Source organism: Rattus norvegicus, chromosome 6, assembly GCF_021556685.1.
Source record: "Rattus norvegicus strain SHRSP/BbbUtx chromosome 6, alternate assembly SHRSP_T2T, whole genome shotgun sequence".
NCBI lineage: Eukaryota > Metazoa > Chordata > Mammalia > Rodentia > Muridae > Rattus > Rattus norvegicus.
Window position 1 is genome coordinate 129,777,757 of NC_141539.1, and position 16,859 is coordinate 129,794,615.

Genomic DNA, 16,859 nt, shown 5'->3' on the forward strand with positions numbered 1-16,859 from the left:
AGTTCTGTGAAGAAAAAAAAATCATGATAAAGTACAAGAATGTATCAAAAATAACCCCTGGGAGGGCTGGAGAGATGCCTCAGCAGTTAAGAGCACTGACTGCTCTTCTCCAGGTCCTAAGTTCAATTCCCAGAGAGTGACTGTGTACGCTTATATATTAAATAAATCTTCAAAAAAAAAAAAAAAGGAAATCCAAGACACCTCCTTGGAGGAGGTATAATGGAGTCTTCCCTTCTTCCCTCTCTACTGGAAGTCCTCTCAGGTGTCAACCTCGTGGATGCTTGGTTTACCAGAGGCCAGCAGGCTCCAGGACTCACCTCACATAAATGACCTCATCTTGGTGCTGCCTGCTTATAGCAGGGCTGAAGACTCCCATTGTGCTAACTAGGTCTACCTGTACCACAGCATCCTTAAGTCGCACTGTGCCTGAGCAAGACAGGAAGCAGGAGCTGGGAGGTGACCACTTCCTGTTCTGTGACTAGTGACCAGACATGGCGAACGACACCTCATGCCCACGGACACAGACATTACCTCGCCTGTCCTCAGATGATCTCCATGGCTGGGTTTTGCTTGCCCCTCCACTGATGCTATCTTTCTAAGATGTTTACTCATCCCTAGAGATCAAGCCCCGCCTCTGTCTCTAAAGTGAAAAGAGACCTTAGGAACATACCTGGAAGGGACCTTGTGTTCGCAGGGGTTTTCTTCAAGGTCATCTGAGGAGCGGACCGTCCCAGGAGCTATAAATAATGAACTTTCTACGTGGTCCATGTGTTTCCTTTTTTCCTTCTTTTTACTGCTAGTTGGGACTTCCGTTAACTTTTCTTCTAATGGCTTTGTGGACAGTTCTGGGGTTGGGGGTTCTTGGGACTAGAACACAAAATAACCAAAATATAGATCATTGTCTGGGCCCTACGCCAATCCGGCCAGTGTCCCTTCCAATTCTGCTCATCTTATGAATTCCTTCCAGGCTGGGTGGCCCAGGGAAGAAGCTCGCTTCCACTTCCCACTCTCATGTGCAGAAATCAAAAAAGTGAATCGATGGAGGAAAGGCAGCCAGAGTTTCGGAGTCAGGAAGCTCTGACACATAATCCTGCCTGAGCCACCTACTTGACCTCGAGCTACACACTCTCCATGTTTGAGCCTTGCTTTCCCAGAAGTCAGTTGGGTGCAACCGCCATCAACCTCTTCCCTGTGTGTCACAGGGTTCCTCTGAGGGGGGCCCTCACAACAGGCAGTGGCTGAACTTTCAGTACACTCGGCTACCTCAACAGAGGGACGTATCCTGAGAGCCAGGTGGCTAGGTACAGAGGTGGTCATGGGTCTGGAGAGGGACACACACAGGCCAATGCAGTCTATGGGAGGATGCTGACTGGCGCTGTGCCTTTGCTGGAAGGGGTCACATCTCTAGTATTTACTGGAAAGGAAAAAAGCTAGCCGCTATGGCACGTAGCACCCTATAGCTGTCAGCAATGCCCCCACTGAAATCTCAAGTGTGGAACCAGCAGGGAGAACCTGCTCAACAGGGGCCAGTCAAGGGATTTGGAGACCAGGCCAGCTACCCCTGAACAAAGCTCTAAGTGCTCTTAGTCACGTGGTACCATTGTTCTTGATGGCTGAGCAAAGAGACCTTTCCTAAAGGGGAAATGAGGAGGGGATTTTATTTTAATGGTCAGAACAATACAAACTTGCCATTTTCTAGTCTTTGCTTGCTCAGCCTTTCCTTTTTGAAAGGAGGAGCCGGTAGAAGACAGACCCAGGGTTCTCCACACCACCAGCTCTCCTTAGCCTCAGGGTGAAGCAGGGAGTACACTTGGGGACCAAGAACAAGGTCGGGTTGGGAGAAGCAGACAAGGGGGGCCAAAGGGTCAGAGCCATAATGCAAGCTGTGCCCATATTACATCCCCCGGATGATAGGGAGGATGTGCTCAGAGCTGGGGAAGGAAGCTTGATCTGCCCCTACCCCAGTAAGACTTGGGGTAGGATGGGATTCCAAAGCTAACTGACCACATGATTCCGACCCAGGGCTGCCCCAACCACCCCTAGCTATCCACCTAACACTCTCGGCAAAGCGGGTGCTCAGTCTGATCTTGGCAATTCCTGGCATTCGGGATCCGGCACTGAGCGTGTGGCTCTGTTAACAGAGGGCTTGCCTGGCATGAAAGCAGCCCTGGGTTCGAATCCCCAGCCCTGCACAAGTCTGACATAGTGCTACTTAGAAGAGGATCAGACATTGAGGGTCATTCTTGGCTTCTTAGCAAGCTTGAGACTAGCCTGGGGTACACAAGAGCCGACCACAGCCAATCAAACAAGAGAATGAAGGGTCAGACTGTATCTCCACAGGCTGCCCACCCAAGGACAGGAGCCTGGACCCTCTCATCCACCTACTGCTCCCACATAGCTTTTTGCCTCCTTGTAATCTGGGGAACCATTCCAATTGTCCTCCACGTCTTCAGCTAAAACATTAGATCTGATCTCCCTGACGTCTATGCCCACCAAGCTGGCTTCTGCCAGTTCCCTACAGGAGGTACCGCAGGGGAGAACTGGTAGCCCACATTGGGTGTGAAGAAGTGTGTGGGTAGAGTGGCTCTCAGTAACAGGGCAAGGAGCCAGGCGTGTCTCTGGCATCTCTGGAGCCACCAGCCCCCTTCTCCAATGTGGCCCACGACTGTTGAACCCATGCCTGCCCTGCCCCCAAATAATCACTCAGGGCTGAGCACTGAGAATTCTCCCCATTGACCTGGATTGGCCAACAGAACCAGAGTGAGCGCTGATGAAGGCAGCGTGCTATCTCAGATCCTAAGCATGGCTGCAGGCTTCTTTGCCTTCAGTCCTCCGAGTGTAAAGGCTTTCTTTGCCCTTCCGGTTCCACTCATGAGCCCACCCGTGTCACTCCCCATTTATCTTCTTGTTTTAAGCTCAGAGAAATATGCACTTGACCCCTGAATTTGGAAGACCCTGCCAGGCACCACACTGGTCTCTAGGGTCCAAGGATGAATACACGGATGCCCACGTACTACTCTTGGGAAGGAAAAGCAAACCCCATGGACCTGGTGAAGAACTGCCAGGGTGTGGTGGGTCCCCACTAAGGCAGCAAGAATTCTGGTAGGGCAGGAACCAGGAGGAGCTTTGAACACAGAGCTTTGAAAGGTGAATGTCCACTTGCCACATTCTGGGTGGGGAAGGACTACCCAAGAGGATGAGTATCTAGAAACCAAGAGAAGCCAGTTTTGCTGGAGGGAGGCCGGGAGGGATGGACAGTCAGTGGGGAGAGGAAAGAGTGTCAGAGGCCATGTTAATGAGGTAAGAGTGTGGGATGGGGGGCTGTGAAGTGAGACTTGGGCTTTAGGGTCACCCTTCTGTGGGCTGCTCAGGACTGAACTAGGAGGGATGAGAGGTGTAACACCCAGGATGAGGCGGGAAACAGCGACAGAGCCAATCTGGAATAAGCTGGCTCCATTCCTAGCCTCCTTCTGGCACTTGGGAGCATTCTCCACTGGGTAGCTCTCTCATACCCTGTGGCCCGAGTCTGAGGAATCTCTCTTTGCAGGGCCATCTCCATGCCTAACACCACACCCTCGTGTCCACTGTATAAGAAGTTGGCACACTTCCCTTCTCCTAGATTTGCTATGATGTTGTAATAATGCTTCTTCCAAAGGGCTGAACTGGTGGTTCTCAACCTTCCTAATGCTGTGGCCCTTTAATACAGTTCTTTATGTTGTGGTGACCCCTGCCCCCAACCATAAAATCATCTCGTTGTTACTTTATAACTGTAATTTTGCTACTGCTACGAATAGTAATAAAGATATCTGACATGTGACCCTAAGGGGGTCGCAACCCAACGCTGCTGAGTTGACAGGCAAGTGACCTGCTGGAGTTGAGCCCAGGCCCCACCCCTCTCACCTGTCTCTGTACCAGCAGGGCTTTGATACCCTCTCCAGGATTCCCAGGGCTGCAAGGTAGTTCTTTCTTGAAAGATCTTGCCTGCTCCCCAGGGCATTGGGGCGGGGCTCTGTGTACCTGCCCCTGATATACACGAAGCCACTGGCTAGACACAGTGGAAACATAACTGGCTGACAAGTGTGTGCTCAGCTGCTTGACTGTTCCCCTCCCTGTCTACACAATCCATAGCCAATCACAGGAACTGCAGAACAGGGTTGAGGATTTAGCTCAGTGGTAGAGCGCTTGCCTAGCAAGCTCAAGGCCCTGGGTTTGGTCCCCAGCTCAAAAAAAAAAAAAAAAGAAAGAAAGAAAAGGAACCGAAGAACAGGGCCTGACCCAGCCAAGGCCTCCAAGAATCAAGCTGGAGTCCAATTTGAGTTTGCCCTGTTCCCCAGGTGGCCATAGGAGATGACCTGGTAGTTCACTGTTAATGGCTGCTTTTAAATGAGCATTCCTTACCCTGCTGGCCCCTCATACACAATCTCATTTGTTCTCTTAGAAGCCCTCTGAGTAGGACCTGGACTGATCAGCGGGGTGGGTGTCTGGGTGCAAAATTTTAGGAGGAACTCCCTTCTAGGTATCAAGCCGGAATTTGCTGGAGCCTCCTGTAAGGACCTTAAATTCTATGCCTTAGCAGTTTCTTAAGGGAAGCTTCACAGAGGGAAAAGCTCTGGGTTCCCAAACCTCGAGTACCTGCTGGCTTTCCACAGGGCCATTCTCTTTGGTTTCCATTGGCTGGTGGTCCTCATGGGAGGGCGGAGAACCAGGTTCCGAGGCTGATGTGGGTCCCTCAGAACTCCCGTCAACATGGGACACATGGTCATTGACCCTGGGGTAGCTGTTGTCAACAGGCAAGGAGAAATTGCAGCTGCTGTGGGAGCTGTGGGCCTCCTCCTCCTCCTCCTCGTCCTCCTCCTCCTCCTCCTCCCTGGAGTCCTGCAGATAGCTCCCATCTGGATGTTCTAGGTCTGCATCTTCACTTTTCAAATCCTCGCCCCCTTCCGCATAGGCCTCTAGCACTGCGGCCAGGGGCACCTCGTAATGTGGGTAGTAGAACAGGTCATGGGGGATGACGGAGATCTTTGAGAGGGGTGGCGAAGGTTTGAAATCCAAACCTTCTTCGCTGTGGCTTCTGAGGGTTTCCAGGCTGACGCTGGTACTTGGAGGATTGGATGGCATTTCTCCGCCGACTGCAGAGAGCCCGCCTTCTGCTTCTCCTTCTTCCTCGCTGTGATGACGAGTGGATTTCCTCTTGGCCTTTTCATACACTTCGGGCTTTTTGTCTGCGGCTGTTTCTGGGGGCAAAGTGTGGCCTTGGTCTTCTTGCTCAGGATCCTTAGGAGGAGTCTCGAGCTTGATGGGCTCCAATCTGGACTCGGTGGACTCTGTTTCTGCATGGGGAGACTTTGATTTCCTTTTTCCTGGTTTCTCGGTGTAATTTTCAGAACCCTCTTCCTCCCCAGGTGTCTTCTTGTGGGACGAAGGATCCTCAACAAAAGCCTGGCTGGTGGAGGCGAAATCTACTAGGTCCCTGTTAAACTTGGAAGCTTTTAGCGGGATACATTCAAAGTAGTCGTCTTTGTCCATAGGCTCAACGGTCAGCAGCGGAACCTTGAGCTCCACGGAGTTGGCCAGGATAGTATTATCTCTAGGGGATGGTGGCGAAGGGCCTTTCTCACCTAGACTGGCTGGATTCTCTACATTGCCATTACAGAATGAGGAGTCCTGGGGAAGCTGAGCATCTTGGGACATAGCATCTGTGTCAACAATAGTATCTTCAGGGGCCTTGTCTGAGGCAGCTTCCAGCACTAGCCTGGCTTCCTGTTCTGGTTTCTTTTCCTTGGAAACCTCAGCCAATGAGGCATGGCCATCCTGCTTTGACAGCTCCTTGGTTGCCTTGGGGCTCCCCTCAAAGCGGAACTCGGAGCTGTAGAAAGGGTCCTTGCTGCACGAGGCATCCTTGTGCAAGTCAGTCTCGAAGTGGACGCTTTTCTTGACAGGCAAAGAGTTGGACCTCCTCCCATCCTTTCTGGTTGACAAGATGGATGACTCTGGAGTTGGCTCTGTGGTGGATTCAGTGTTCCCCATGCTCGCCTGGAAGACTTGGTCAATAATCTGGTGCATAAAGTCTGTGGGGCTGTCTGGCAGTTTGTGGCTGGGAGCACTACCCAGACTAAAGCCCGTGGGGCTCTCAAGCTGGTCACAGACGAAGACCTTGTCAGGCGGTGGGTGGCTGGTCTCATGGCTGACAGTGTAGGGCTGCTCTCCATTCTGGCTAAGGAGGAGGACTCGGCTCTCTTGCTCAGAGGGGCTTTCTTTGATTCGGACAAAGGTGGACTCGATAGGGGCTTCTTTGTCTGGATTCACAAAATCCTCCTGCAGAGAAGAGACACAAGACAACATAATACCGCAGGTTCTGCCTTCAAGTACAACTTCCATCCCCTTCTGGAAACCCAAATGCAAAAGTCACTTTAACATGACCATGTGGCTCGCTGTGAAAGCCTGAAGCTAGAAGGGTCATAAGCAAGTTCCATTACCAACTCTCATCAGAGCCTTGTGATTCTACTCAGGGCCATCCTCAGTGCAAGAACCAAGGCAGGGCTGAGAGGCTGAGAGCAAGTCAATGGGGCTGCAGGGGGTGGGCTGACTTCAGGGGGTGGGCTGACTTTAGGGGGTGGACTGACTGCAGGGGGTTGGGTTGGCATGGAGCCATTTTGTTTCAGGATGTGGTACAGACATGAACTAGTACTGAGCTGCCTCTAGGTTCCTGAATTGATCAGAATAAGCAACTTCTGTCTTAGGGTTGTATATAGGTGTGTGTGTGTGTGTGTGTGTGTGTGTGTGTGTGTGTGTGTGTGTGTGTTCAGTGAAACCATGACAACTTCCATCCATGCCTAAAACCCATCTTCAAGTGTAATCTGGGATTATAAACGGTAAGTGTGATCAGAGTGTAGTGGCACATATGGTATCACTGGAGGAGGCTGAGGCAGAGAGACTGCTGAATGTTCAAGGCCAGCTAGGGCCATAACAGTGAGATCCTATCTCAAAAATGCAGACAAATAAACCAAAAACAAAAAACCAAACAACAGAACACACACACACACACACACACACACACACACACACTCAAACACATACAGAGACAGGGACACACACAAATGGATATAGACACACACACACACATACAAGAACACACACACAAACCCGGACATACACGGACACAGACAGACACACACAAATGGACATGGACACACATACCCCACAAGCACGCTGGTCACAAATGGTCGGTATCTTTTATAATTTTGAGTGTCCTATAAGATTTGGTGACTTGTTGGACTATGCCACTGAGTATCTAAAGAGTGATGCCTGGGTGACAGGTGAATGTTGTCATCTTAATGGAGTCAGCCTGGGAAGAGGCTGTGTGAGATGTGACTGGCTTTCTGTTCCACTTGCGACCTTGATGTATTATGTCACAGACAGTTTAGAAATTAAAATAGGAGAAGCAAGCAACTTGAGGGTCGCTTCGTTGCCATCAACAACAGAACCACACCACCCTAGCCATAGCTGGGTTGTTGTGTCTGTCCCTTGAGTACCCAGGAAAAATGTCCATTTTGTGAATTGAAGGGAAGGGGGACAGACGTACGGGATCCAACTCCGGAAAGCGCTCTAGAAACTGGGCCACATAAGTCACAATGGACTGCTCATCCGGCATGTCAACCATGATGTCTGTTGAGAGAGACAAAGGTATTAGCAAAGACACGCTTTCTCCTTAGGATCATGGGGCACTGATGAGGAAGGGACACACACTCCAGCAAAGGTTTTCCCTTTTCTTTTCCCCTGAAGAAAGTATAGACTCTGAGAGGGAGCAACCCCCTTGGCTAACGCTGGCTGCCGGACAAAGAAGCCAGGATGGGGAACTTTGGGGCTCTCATGCACAGGACTGTGCCCCTCCTTCCTTGGTTCCCTTCACTGTAATCAGTCAGCTCACTGCTGGTCCCATGAGCACATCTGGCAACCGTGACATTGAGGGTCTCAAATTAGACACCGCAGCATGGAAAGCAATGTGACGAAACGGAGTTACACATCTTACTGTGTAGCTGTTTGTATTCTAGTTCTAATTATGTTCCCCTCCAAAAAAATGTTTACATGAGAATATCTGCATGTAGTTTCTGGGAACCTGCCCCCAGTTGGTTCTGATTGTTAATGAAGATATCAACAACCAGACAGAGGCAGGACTTGGATTGGGACCGGGAGTGAAGGGAGAGAAAAATTGGACATGCTGGGAGAGTGTGGATGAGAGGAGAGACTCCATGCTTGAGAATAGTGTGGGACAGAGAGGCATGGCTTCCTTGTGAAGGAGCCGGGAGAGCGAGGCCCAGTTGGGCAGTCCTCTGGGCTCAGAGCAGCCAAGATAGAACATAGAATTAGTAAGTAATAACTCAGGACTAACTGAGTGGAGGTTAGGCCATGGCCCAGCTTTTGAGATGTTTCAGGCATATTAAAATATAAAGGCTGGGGGCTGGGGATTTAGCTCAGTGGTAGAGCGCTTGCCTAGCAAGCACAAGGCCCTGGGTTCGGTCCCCAGCTCTGAAAAAAAAGAAAAAAAAATATAAAGGCTGTGGGTGTGTCTTTCATTCGGGAACGTAAAGCACTGAGGCGGGTAAAGGACCCACTGCCGGGATTTATTAATAGATAATTGGTACTACATTAATGTGCTCCTGTAACTTTGTCATTCTGCAATGGGAAGTTGGTCCTTGAGGGAGAGTCAAAGGCATGCTGGGTAAGTAAGATGTTTATGGTCATGTTGTGTGCAAAAAGTACCCTTCCTTTTTTTCTCTTCCTCTCTCTCTCTCTCTCTCTCTCTCTCTCTCTCTCTCTCTCTCTCTCTCTCCCCCTTCCTTCTCCCATCTACAGAACTGGGGATCTAACCCAGGGCCTCACACTTGCCACGAAGCTATATGTCCAACCCCTGAAGTGATCATTTCTGACGTAACCTCAATGGCTCAAGCACAGAAACGCCAGGTAAATTTAGTATGCCTATAGGTGGAACTGTGATGCAGTCAATATAAATAAATATACAAGATTATAGAAATATACTAGCCAAACACTGATATCATCTACCAGTGAAATAGAGACAAAATTATACATATACCAAATGATGTCAATTATGTGGAAATTAGATGCACAAAGAAGACGATAGCATAGGAAATAGAATTTTTTTCTTCACTAGACTTTTATCTTGCTTTCCTTAGTTTCCTACCTGAAAGGACAGATGGCGTATTTGTAATAATCATTAAAAAGACAGAGAGGGGGGTTGGGGATTTAGCTCAGTGGTAGAGCGCTTGCCTAGCAAGCGCAAGGCCCTGGGTTCGGTCCCCAGCTCCGGAAAAAAAAAAAAAAAAAAGACAGAGAAGGAGAGTCACCATACCTTCCGGCTCGAGGAGCCTGGGGATATGCAGGGAATCATGTGCAATGCGGAATGCCTTCTCTAGATTTTCCCGGGTAGAATCTTCCAGAGCCTGCTTCATGTCTACGAGGCTGGGGTCAATAGCTTTGATGACAGCCAGGAAAGCTAGCCCACTCCTCCAACTGCCAGCGAAGTCTTGGACCGCCACACCATACCTGATGAGAAGCAGGAATACAACCCAGGCGAGTAAAGGAACCCAAAGAGGAGGTCTGTGTGCAGTAGCCTCTCTGGTCGGAGGGGGCTGCGTGCTGTTCCCCTGTCCTACTGTTAGAGACCCCCTGGCTCTGACCACTATGTGGGCTGCCCTGAGAATTTTCAAACTGGAGCCAAAAATGCAAGCCACACCCTCGGTTCCCAAGTCCCTAAACACACAAAGAAGAGATGTTTACAGTGCACACATCATCAATGACATTGGAAAGGAGACACACGGGATATGCCCTGTTAGAGACAGAGCCAGGAAGATCCAAGTTTTCTCAGCTGCTCTTCTGTGCTTCTGGCTGTATGGCCTAGGGCCAGGCACTTTAGTTATAAAACAGGGCGAATATATATTGGATGACCTTGTGGGGTACTGTTACAGCGAAGGGCAAGGTTCCCACAAGAATGGTCACGTCTAAGGGTCAACCTAGCATGTGATGCAGAGAACTGGAGCCAAAGGATGACTGTCGGCTACCAGCATCATCAATACACATAAAATCACTTCTTCTTCTCCTCATGGGTATGTGTGTGCTGTACACATGTGTGTTTGCATGTTGCATGTGTAGAAGCTGGAGACCCATATCAGGAATCTTCCTTAATTGTTCTCATTGTATTCAGTAACACGTGGTCTCTTGCTTACACCCAGAGCACACTGACATGGCTGCCTGGCTAGCTAGCTTGCTCTGGGAATCCCACTATGGCTACTCAGCCTTCTGAGCTCTGATATTACAGATGAGCCACCAAGCCTGCGGGTGATGGAAATAAAAACTTTGGTCTTCATGCTTATCCAGTGTCCTAGTTAGGGTTTTACTGCTGTGAACAGCACCATGACCAAGGCAACTCTTATAAAGGACAACATTTGATTGGGGCTGGCTTACAGGTTTAGAGGTTCAGTAGATAATCAAGGTGGAAACATGGCAGCATCCAGGCAGGTGTGGTACAGGAGGAGCTGAGAGTTCTACATCTTCATCTGAAGTTGGCTAGTGGAAGACTGACTACCAGATAGCTAGGATGAGGGTCTTATAGCCAAAAGACCCAAAGTGACACACCCACTCCAACAAGGCCACACCTACACCAACAAGGCCACACCCCCAAATAGTGCTACTGCCTGGGCCAGCCATATTCAAACCACTACTTTCCACTCCCTAACCCCCATAGGCTTGTTCAAACAAATGAGTCTATGGAGGCCATATATAAACTTAACATAATGCAAAAATACATTTAATCCAACTTCAAAAGTCCCCACGTCTGTAGCAGTCTCAATAATGTTAAAAGTCCAAAGTTCAAAGTGTCTTCTGAGATTCATCTAATCACTTAACTGTAATCCCAAAACCAAGACAGGAAGCCAGCTGGGCAGACTCCAAACTCTGCATCTCCATGTCTGACGTCAAAGTGGTCTTCAGATCTCCAGCTCCCTTTTCATCTTTGTTGACTGCACCAGACTCCTTTCTCTTAAGCTGGTTCTACTCCCTGCTAGCAGCTTTCCTCGGCAGGTATCCCATGGTTCTGGCATCTCAGACAGCTTGGGGATTCCAAGGCAACTTCTTTTTCCAATGTCTGAGATCCAGACATGATCTTCTGGGTTCCTCCAAAGGGCTGGCCTCACTTTTCCAGCTCTGCCCTCTGTAGCACTCAAGGCTCCGGCTGACTCCACTCCACTGCTGCTGCTGTTCTTGGTGATCATCCTATGGTACTGGCATCTCCAGTGCATTGGTGTCCTCTGAAGGACCCTAATTCTTACTGAAGTGTAAGAGCTATTAAGAGGCTTGGCCTGGTAGAAGGTAGCTAGGTTATGGAGTTCCTGTGAAGGACCGTAAGGGCTGTCACCAGCTTTACACCCACCGCCTCAGGTCAAGATTAGGCCAAGTACCAGCTTCCTACCTCGGGTCAAGGCTAGGCCAAGTTCCATTCTCCACCCACAGTTCTAGGGAGGAGCAGGGACATTCTTGAAAAACCAGAGAATGTACTGACAGTCAGCTGACTCTCCGGGTCCCAGATAGAGTTCGAATGCATGTCATATGCCTGCTACCCAATAGATCCGAAGGTCAATATGCTTAGCCAATAAATTTAAACTGTAACCTTGCTGATGTAACCTGTACCCCTAAAAAGTATAAAAACTGCTTGTTATAGCCATTTGGGGTTGCCTTCCAGTCACTCACCGTGAGGGGCTGATTGAAGGTTAACCCAACGCGCCGGAAAATAAACCTCTTGCATTTGCATCGAACTCCTCGAACTCTGTTCTCCTGTCTCGCTTGGGGGATCTCCCTGTAGTTAAGACTCAGTCCGAGCCTTACACTCCACTGCACCAAGGCTTCACCAAGAGCCTCTCATAAGCTCTCTTCATGGTGCCAAGCCTCAACTTCTTTGCATGACCCCTTCAGTCCTGGGCCTTCAACTGCAACTGAGGTTGTGCCTTTAACAATAGCCTTCCCTGGCCTCTCACAGTGCCAAACCTCAGCTGCTCTTCATGACCCCTTCACACCTTCAAAACCAGTACCACCTGGGTGAGTCTTACACATTACCAAGTACAACTGCAGCACAAGGTACAACCTTGGCTATCTCTAGAACCCAGCTTCTTTGTGCTCTCAGAAAATACTTCCCAGAAATTTTCACCTCAGTGATGCTGGTCTCTTCTTAATCACCACTAATTTCTTAGCTCCAGCTGACCAGTATCAATTGTCCCAGTAGTCTCCTTCTCCTCTTGACTCTAAAGCCAGAGCCCCATGGCCGAAGCTGTGTAGTTCTGCTGCTTGCTGGAACTGGAACATGGCCCCTTTGTTCTATTACATTATCTCCAGCTTTCTGTTTTCCAACTTCTTCCCTGCATAAGCTTAGCTCTCCCGGAACTTGCTCTGTAGACTGACTTTGAACTCAGAGATCTGCATACCTGTCTCCTAAACACTGGAATTAAAGATGTGGTCCACAAGCCTGGATTTAAGTTTTTTCTTACTTGGAACTTGCTCTGTACCAGGCTGCCCTTGAACTCAGAGATTTGCTTGTTTTGTCTCCTGGGATTAAAAGTTTAAACTACCATGCCCATTCCTAAACTTAGCTCCGTAGGATCTTGCCCCAACATTATCACTCCCTTAATTCAATTTAATATCCTTGAACACAGGATTCAGCTCCAGTTCACTTTCTGGAGCTCCTTTAATACTTGAACCACATATTTTATATTTTTCCTTTCTAACCTTGCTACGCTTGGTCAGAATGCTCTTCATGAGACTTAACCAGAGAACAAAGTCTCTGTTGGGCTTTTTTGAGATTTCCTTTGTCAATGCAATTAATGCCAATCTCTTACCTCAGCCCCAGGTAGGCTCTTCAGACAAGGGCAAAAATCAGTCATATTCTTCACCAAAATATCACAAAAAAAGTCTCTAAGTCACATATTGAAATTCTGCACTGAAACATCTAGGGCCAGGTCTGCACAATTCAAATCACTCTCAGTAGCAAAGACTTCTATATTCCTACTAGGATAGCCCATTAAGCTCCATTCCATTGTTTTCCAAATCCAAACTCCCAAGATCTACATTCTTCCAAACAAAAGCATGATCAGGCCTACCACAACAATACCCCAGTCCCTGATACCAACTTCTGCCTTAGGTAGGGTTTTACTACTGTGAACAGACACCATGACCAAGGCAACTCTTATATGGACAACATTTAATTGGGAATGGCGTAAAGGTTCAGAAGTTCAGTCCATTATCACCAAGGCAGGAGCATGGCAGCATTCAGGCAGGGATGGTGCAGGAGGAACTGAGAGTTCTACATCTTCATCTGAAGGCTGCTAGCAGAATCCTGACTTCCAAGGCAGCTAGGATGAGGGTCTTAAAGTCCACATCCATGGTGACACACCTACTCCAACAAGGCCACACCTACTCTAACAGGGCCGTACCTTCAAATAGTGCCACTCTCTGCGCCAACCATATTCAAACCACTACACCGAGTAGGTATTTCAGCCACTTAGCCTTCTCCCTGGCCCTAAAACCACAACGTTCACAGTGAGGGGCAAAGAGAGTCATGCCGGAAGGTGTGGGCTCTCTGTAGACTCTTATTATGCTCACAGAATAAATAGAATCTGACACCTTTTAATGTAGACATAGCGTCAGACTCCCACCAGGTTACAAACCCACCAGGCAGAGCTCCTGCAAGCCTTGAACCCTGTGACCTACTCAGAGACATTCTCAAAACCAGGGACCCTAACAGTCATCCAGACGATTCTTAGTAAGGCTGTAAAACAAGCCATCGGCAGCTGTCACATGCACTTGTCCAAGTGCATAGTCATATGGGTACGCCATGAGGGGAGCAAGGATGCACAGTGGCTCCTAACAACAAACTCTCTGGCTTGATTCGGTCTTAAACCTTTGCTGTTTTATTCTAGTCATTTACTTGAATTCAACTCCCTCTATCACCCTCACACACGCAAAGGTCTAGCCTTTGCTCCATCTCTTCTTCCCCGGGAGGTGTGAAGAAATAGATTAAGCAACTTTTAGGTGAGGTGCAAGCTGCTCTCCACGATTGTGTCACAACTGTCTTGGAAGGCAGTGAATGGTGTCACAAATTTAATAGAGGATACTTACACAGGGAAGTGAGACACCGGCCCTAGTACCCCCCTAAGCTGTACACAGAGGAGCTGGGATGTCCCCAAGTAAGTGTGGCTTCCTCTACACTAGCCTGACACCTCTGACTAAGGCCCAGGATCAGTCAGGAGACTGTTATAACTGGGCTTAGGAAATGGTAAGAGTGCTTGCTTCACAAATACGGGGGCCAGAATTTGAACCCCCCAGCACCCCTACAAAAAGCCAGGCATGGCTGCCCGTGTGTATGAGTGAGCCTATCATTGGGGAGCAGAGACAGGAGGATGGCAGAAGCTTTCTGAGCAGCCTAGCCGAAATGGCAAGCTTTTGATTCAGTGAGAGACTTTGTCTTGTAAGAATAAGATGGAGAGCAATAAAGGAAGATGCCTGATGCTTGCTCTCGCCTCTACGGGTGCAGCATGGGCACGTGCCACACGCTCACAGACACATACCACACGCAAACTGGACACCCACATCACATTCCTGTTCTGATGGTTTGTGCAAAGCATAGGACCCATGGTCACCTGGCACCTTAGCAGATGGAATTTGATCTACCTTGCCCACCCAGGTCTGTGTGTACTACTCCCTGGGCCTGGAGACAACCTTGTAGGGTATGGTCCGCCCATGGTGGACACCAGTGAGCCTAAAGCAGATCTTAGGTTGGGGGAAGGAGAAGACTACAGCTTACTTCCTGGTTTTCCTCTGCACCCATGACAGCAGGGTCTTGATGGCCTTCCTCTGGTCTTTCACTGCCACTGCCACACTCCTCTCTGTGGTGGGGGTTGGTGGGTAGGAAGAATCTGAGTCGGTGCCCCCGGAGCCAGGTGACAAGCTGGAAGATGGAGAACTCCTGCTGAGGTTGCCCGTGAGCTCCTTTATCTAGAGAGAAAAGGGCATATCAGACCCAGTGATCCACAGGAACTCCTGGCCAGTGGCTCCCTTAGACCTGCCACAAGACCCTGGTTGGAAAGTCCAGCTTATATAGTCTTGGTCCTCAGTATGTGGGAAGCTTCTTCTGAGATTCCTGTAGCTCTCATCAGTCTAGGCATACATATTCTTCCTGACCAGACTATCTGTTCTGTTCCACTATAGCCTGGCACTCCCAGAATGCATCATGCCCCTGTTCTGTTCCACTATAGCCTGGCACTCCCAGAATGCATCATGCTTCTGTTCTGTTCCACTATAGCCTGGCACTCCCAGAATGCAGCATGCTCCTGTCAAGCTTCCCTGGCTCATTCTGGGCCTGCTGGCTCATTCCTCCACCATTGAACTATTACCATGGGGTGCATGTGAGAAATGCAGAAGCCCAGGCCTGTCCCAGAGCCACCTACAGATTTAGGAGGCATCTTAGCATCAAGCCCTTGTAATTCATATGCATAATAAATCTGAGAAGCACACTCTTACCCACCTTTCAAACCCCTGCTCAGGTCACTCCCTTGGTTATGGTTTTCCTCATTCTGCTCATTTTGGTAGTAAAGTTGTCCCCGCTTAGAGCTCTTGCAAAGACTTGCTCACACCCCATTTGTGACCTGCATCCTATAGTAACATGGAATCCGTGTGTCTTTGCGGTTCCCCTCCAAGGAGAGTCCCACCTCCCTCACATCTGCGATACTGAAGAAACAACAGACCTCTGTCGAAGGAGTGAAGAAGGCTCTGAAGCCTATTTAAGGCATTCAACTCCTTTCCTGGTGTTCCCAGCATCCCTCAGGAAGTCGGGCTACAGAGTGACCAAGTCCCATGTAAACTTGGCACAGTGGGTGGAGCCCTCACCCACGGCATATCTTGTGGGAACTGAGGCTCAAGTTCACGGCTGATGATGAAAGGGATCCACAGTGCATGTGCCTCTCTGGACAACGACAGCTCCAAAGACCCGGAGAACCTCCCCCTACTGGATCGCTTTTGTAACTAAACAATAAGCCCCGGTCTTCACTTCCCAGTTCTCACCAGAAAGCGGAGGAATGCGAATCAATGGAAACTAAGTCTCAGGGTGTCCCTTGATGTGAGCGTGCCGCTCTGTGGTTAGACTGCTCAAGATGATGCCCGAGTGTCACGGAGAGGGAGCGGCAGGCTTACCTGGAAGAAGAGGATGATATTCCATATCAGCCCGAGAACCAGCGAGGGGTTGCCGTCAGCTATCTCTGCCGCGTCGATGCTAACCAGCTTGACCTGGAAAGAAACCGCTAATGAGCACGAAGCTCTGAGAAGTCTGACTGACCACCATCCCTGCCCTCTGAAGCCTGATGCTGCTCGCTGCTTGGTGTTGTGTGTCGTGACCAAAAGCCACCTCTCGGGGACACCTATGTACAAAACTGTATTTGACCGAAACATGTAGTACTTACAATGCGCGGACGCCACCCTAAAGTCTTATAAGTACTTGTGAGTATTGGCTCGGTTTACCCCAACCACAGGCCTATCGTGCAGGCACCTCTTTTACAGACACTCAGTGTTAGCAGAGTATCCAGAGAGCTCCTAATAGCTAAAACCTGCTTTAAAAAATACAGGTGCACAACTCCAATGTGCCTTAAGTCTGCAGTTCCTGCCATTCCGTTCCATAAAGGGAGAGCAAGAGCCCCAGGAAGATCATCTGCACGCCGCATGAACTCCATTGAACCTCCTGATTTAGCACACCCTTGACTGACAGAACACAGACATCAGCCATCAGAAAAATGAACAGTGAGCCCATC

General features: G+C 49.3%; 1 protein-coding gene across 4 annotated transcripts in view; it reads right to left on the minus strand.

Moving 5' to 3' along the window:
- Nucleotides 1-16,859, minus strand: part of Clmn (calmin) — a 100,272-nt gene that overhangs the window by 12,948 nt on the left and 70,465 nt on the right. For all 4 annotated transcript variants that reach the window (XR_015621821.1, XR_015621822.1, XM_087552908.1 and 1 more), the window contains 6 exon segments: nucleotides 16,249-16,341; nucleotides 14,864-15,054; nucleotides 9,368-9,561; nucleotides 7,583-7,665; nucleotides 4,633-6,315; nucleotides 671-867 (listed from right to left, as the gene is read on the minus strand). Coding sequence is in view for 2 of the 4 variants with exons in the window: in XM_087552908.1 (XP_087409034.1) it covers nucleotides 671-867; nucleotides 4,633-6,315; nucleotides 7,583-7,665; nucleotides 9,368-9,561; nucleotides 14,864-15,054; nucleotides 16,249-16,341 (2,441 nt within the window). In the remaining 2 variants the exon portion in view is untranslated.